The sequence below is a fragment of the Anarhichas minor genome, unplaced genomic scaffold, assembly GCF_050575085.1.
Source record: "Anarhichas minor isolate MPS153535 unplaced genomic scaffold, ASM5057508v1 ptg000027l, whole genome shotgun sequence".
Lineage (NCBI taxonomy): Eukaryota > Metazoa > Chordata > Actinopteri > Perciformes > Anarhichadidae > Anarhichas > Anarhichas minor.
The window spans coordinates 11756310-11761293 of record NW_027466473.1 but is presented as its reverse complement, the minus strand read 5'-3'; the positions used below and the strand labels follow the sequence as shown (position 1 = coordinate 11761293).

Here is a 4984-nt window from a genome sequence, read left to right as displayed (position 1 = left end):
TCCTTAATCTTGTCTGTTTAATTGGTTCATGTAACTATGTGCACATGGGGTTTAGGATCACTGAGTGTACATACTGATTTGCGCAAATATTTTAATTTAATTTTCATAGTATTAGCAAAAAAACATCACAGATTCTCTCATTCCTCTATATAAACTTTTAACGTATGTATAACAAGATAATATAGGTATAAGGAAGGGACAAAATACAGGAACACTATACCTATTGACACGCTGTTGGAGATTTCAGGCCCAAGTCTATTCATTTCTACTGAAGATGTTTACGGGTCAGAAATATATAGTTTCCCTTCTAGAAAAGGCTCATTATTTCCTAAAATAACTTTTTTAGCAGGTGATACTTAGAAGAAGGGAAGTATAATTTTGTATAATTTGGTGCTCTCGTAAGTATTTCTGACATTGTGTCTCACGTTTCAGGAAAGGGTTTCCTAGAAAAAACGTATTTTGTTTAAGTTTTTACTATAAAACTGTACATATTTGGGAAACCATGTTATAACTAAAATGTAGTTATTGAATGTGTTACGCAGAGTTAGACTTCTAATCTTTGACATCAATTATTCGTTAATAGGTATATCAAATTTAACAGAATAAGTTATTTATTGATCACACAGTGGTTTTAATATTTGCAGTGTGACAGGACGACCGTCAAAACTATTGCTTCGCCTTCAGTAGAGCGCGTCATCTTTAGAGCCTCCAGCTTGCCGTACAAAAACAAATATGGCGTCTTCCGCGGACGTACACGTCCGAATTTGTGGACAAGAAATTATAAAATATGACCTAGAAATTAAGGCTCTTGTTCAGGTAAGAACTGCAAACACGTAGTTTGTCTGTTGATTCATCTTTTTATCTCATGCTGGTATCGAGTGTCGTCATCAGGTCTAAAAGTTGCTCCAGCCGTTAGCTAACAAAAGCTAATGTTAGGTACACTGAGTGTCGGTTCTTCGGTGTAATGATAGTATATTTGTTCAACTTTATTCCTATCACTGATCAGTGATTCCTCCATTTTTATTGTCTAACGTTATCGTGAAACTAGCTAGCGTTAGCCGATGTGAGGATTAATATAAGTTATTATTAATTGAGAAATGGGTTTTAAAATCTGTTGTCAGGCATCACACCAGACCTTTTGACCAAAGAATGAATGTTACAAAAGTTACCTTGTAAGTTAACTCTTGTAACCCCAATAGTGTTACCAAACGTACGCTCAAACATTAGATGTAAACCCTATTTTATGTATATTTTTACATTTAAATCTATTAAAGCTGAAACAATTGGTCGCTTCTTTTAGGTAGGACCATGTCATTGTGTGTGTGTGTGTGTGTGTGTGTGTGTGTGTGTGTGTGTGTGTGTGTGTGTGTGTGTGTTACCTGCAGGACATCAGGGATTGCCCTGGACCTCAGTCAACTCTCATGGAGTTCAACTCTCAGGTCAAAGAGAAGTTCAACAAGCTCAGACTGAGAATACAGGTCAGGGCTCACATCCCCACCTGTGTACTGTGTTGCATCTGACAGATTTCTTGCTTAAAATCCAAACTGTTTTATTTGACGCGGTGTGCCGTTGTCAGGATCTGGAGCAGATGGCCAGAGAGCAGGACAGAGAGACTGACAAACTGGCCATCCAGGCAGAGACGGAGAGCCAGCGAAGGCAAATGTTGAGGTGTGCGTGAACTCATTTTCCCCTGAATCACTGACTTTATGCACATCATCAATCCCACTTAAATGCCAGCGTCCAGTCGAGTGTTTAAGTGAGTGAACCCATCTGTATTTCGCTCTCAGTCAACACATCGCAATGAGCTGTGATGCTTGTTTGGAACCCCTCTTTGCATCAGGTTTGGTGGAAGCTCTAATTTATCGTGTTCATGGTGCTTTTGGGAGTAGTTAACATTCTAGGTGTTGATCCTTAAAAATAAATGCAATGCATTCATACCTGGATCTAATAATAGTTTGAGAGGCAGATAAAAGTATTACATTTGGTGTAGATGAGTTTAAATACAAAAATATTCAGACACACAGACCAGTTGAGATGAAGAAATCTATAACAGAAACTGAAGTTCTGACAGTTGTTTTTTGTGTTATTTCTTCCTGTGGATTCCAGTAACCAGACAGCGTGGAGGAAAGCTAACCTGGCTTGTAAACTAGCCATAGACCACACGGAGAAGGACGAGCTGCTGCATGGAGTAGAAAACCAGAGCACCAGGCAAAGGTCAGTAAACCCAGAGGCTTTACTGTGGCGCCGACACGATGAGCCAATCAGCTTCATGCCATTATATATTTAACATGGCATGTGTTTTGCTTTATTACACCTCAGTCAAACTCTCTGGTCTCTTCGTAACCTAAGTCCAGTCTGAAGAGACTATTTGCATTCTACAAGTTTGTCTCTCAGCTGCGTTCAGTGTTACTGATACACTGTACACCAGTTTCTTTCTTACTGCAAAAGCGGCCTAATTGTTAGAAACAGACATTTAAGTTGCTTCTGACTGTCTTAATTAATAATATCATTACAGCTAAATCATTAACCACCTCCCTGTTATATTAATCCTGTCCAAAAAACTTATGCAGTCACACAGTCTGTGATTTTTGCTTTTAGTCTGGATGACTTTGATCGCAACTTGATCGTATTTGTCTTATATTACAGCCAAGTTTGCCCTTTGTTTGTAAAATATGCTGCTCTGCTGACAGTTACTAGACTTGTCCATGTTTGTGATTGGTCATATGCTGCAAACCCCCCAGCAGGTGGAAGCTTAGCGAGCAGCGATATAAGTCGTGCGCCAGGAAAACGCTCCTCACGCTCAAAGCATGGTTTTCTCCTCGCAGGCTTCAGTTCAACAGAGATATTCTGTGCCGCGTGATCTGTGCGGAGTGATCTGTGCCGCGCTCGCCAAAGTAATTTATTAACAGTGATTTGACCCCATACAGACCTCAGATCTGCTTTGTGTCTGTTTTTGTATCAGGAAGGTGAACAAAGATAGCCTAGTAGAGACCAGTAACAACATCACAGAGAGTCTGATGTCTATGAGCAGGATGATGGCTGAACAGGTGAAGCAGAGCGAGGACACTATCGGCACACTGGGTAAGAAAAAAACTCTACTTTGTCGTGTTATAGGTTGTGTACAAAAGGTAAATCCAATTTACAACAATGTCTTTATCGCTCATCAATATTTACCAACACATATTCCATTCCACGTGTAGCCTTTTATACTTTCTTCTTCCTCCTCCTCCTCCTCACACAGCCACTTCCTCAAGTACGGTGCAGGAAACCAACGACGAGTTTAAAAGCATGACCGGGACCATTCACCTGGGGAGGAGACTGATCCTCAAGTACAACCGGCGGGAGCTGACAGACAAGCTGCTCATCTTCCTGGCTCTGGCCCTCTTCTTCGCCACCGTCCTCTACATCCTTAAGAAACGTCTCTTCCCGTTCATTTAGCTGCCTCGCTAAAGAACTCCCCCAGGCTGCAGGCTGTTGCATCACTCAGCAGAAAGTTACCATATGGACTACATGCAGAGTTGGAAGACTGGACTTTCGCACAAAGAGACAAGTGTCTAGCTAGAACGTTTCATATTGTTTAGCTTCTTAATTATTAGCTTAACAATATGCAATATGTGAGTTTATAAAATGGGTATAAAGGTTCAACTTAAATTGGTAATATGAGGTTTCATGCAACAACAGTGATAGGGTTAAAGCCTCAGCATGCTTCAAAGAAACGTGTGCTGTTCAACCATGTCTCAAGGTGAAAGCTTTTATACTACTGCTCAAAGCCGGCTGTCATAGCGCCCTCCTTCTTTGCCACGTCACATCCCGAGAGCTTTGGCTTTTGAGTGACTGTGTCGTCTTGAAGCGGCGGTTTATACAGATTTAGATGAGGGTGCACACTTTCAGGCAGTCTCTCCTCGAAGGCTGCATGAAAATTGTCAGCAGGGGAACAGAGCATTGAGAGAAGTTCAAATTCTGTCCACTTTTACTCCTCTGCACTCCTGATCAGGAAGTAGGCGTGCCTGATTTGGAAAAGCACTTTGAAGCATTCTGAGGCCTTCGTACTTCATCTGGCATTCTGAACTAACAAGGGTCAAAAGCCATAGTATACATCAAACCTCACTTTGTTTACCTTTTGTCCAATTACAATCTCTGTGTGTGTGTGTGTGTATGTGTTTATCTGCTCTGGACTATTCCAATACGCCATTGTTATAGTTATTGACAATTTACCTTGTGCCTTTCTTCCTTCGGACGTCCAGACAACTGATTTAGAAATCTGATTACTTTCCTATCCCGTAAACGTCGTCTGCCACATTAAGTCAGAGACGTTGTGAATGTTGGAACAATGTTTGTTAGAATAAAGTTGAATTCTTCTATTTCCATATAATGAGGTAAATGTCGATGTGAAGCGTTGCCACAGATGTGCCAGTAGATGGCAGCATACCCAACATTTACCACCATCAGAGATGCTTTTTGTTCATTTGTATAGAAGGAACTATTTTACAGGACTGACTGACTAACACACTTCTCTCTGTCATTGTTATTTAATTTCAATCAAAATGCTTACACATGCATTTTTTTTTTTTTTGATTAATTTAAATAAAAAGTTACAAAACATTGCTTTGAAACCTGTGGTCTGTATGAAATGTGAGTCAAGTAGAGCATCAAAAATACATATTTATAACGTCGTAACAGAAGAGGGCTTTCCTTCCTGCAGACTGACCCCTGACTGTCTACAAGGTGACGTTTGATGGCATGTCCACTTCACGGTGCATAATAAAACGATACTCATAAATACAAAAAAACAGATTTAAATAGTAGAATACTGACTTTGAGCCATCAGCTGCGTTTGAATAAAATCCCTGTGGCGTTTACTTGTGTTTTCACTGCAGGATGCAGCCACTGTGGTTCACTGTGATGTTGAAGTGAGGTAGATAAATGGTTTTCATCCTTGTAAAAAATATTACAGATTTAATAAGTTATGGTTACTAAACTACTA

The 4984-nt window shown here is 40.1% G+C and overlaps 1 protein-coding gene across 2 annotated transcripts; it reads left to right on the top strand.

Moving 5' to 3' along the window:
- The first annotated feature begins 139 nt into the window (after positions 1–139).
- On the top strand, positions 140–4602 carry bnip1b (BCL2 interacting protein 1b). 2 transcript variants are annotated; one of them, XM_076102748.1, is made up of 6 exons: positions 140–816; positions 1386–1478; positions 1577–1668; positions 2107–2214; positions 2963–3081; positions 3242–4602. In XM_076102748.1, exons 1-6 carry the CDS (start codon positions 733–735, stop codon positions 3436–3438), a joined length of 693 nt encoding a protein of 230 aa, XP_075958863.1. In that variant the 5' UTR covers positions 140–732; the 3' UTR covers positions 3439–4602. The 2 variants fall into 2 exon arrangements, with proteins under 2 accessions (XP_075958863.1, XP_075958864.1); XM_076102749.1 differs by having other exon boundaries at positions 752–816; positions 1301–1478.
- The last annotated feature ends 382 nt before the right edge of the window (positions 4603–4984 follow it).

Coding starts and splice junctions, on each gene's coding strand:
- bnip1b (XM_076102748.1), top strand. CDS start 733: ATGGCGTCTTCCGCGGACGTACACGTCCGAATTTGTGGACAAGAAATT. Junction 1,669..2,106: donor CAGCGAAGGCAAATGTTGAG/GTGTGCGTGAAC, acceptor TGTGGATTCCAG/TAACCAGACAGCGTGGAGGA. Junction 2,215..2,962: donor AACCAGAGCACCAGGCAAAG/GTCAGTAAACCC, acceptor TTTTTGTATCAG/GAAGGTGAACAAAGATAGCC.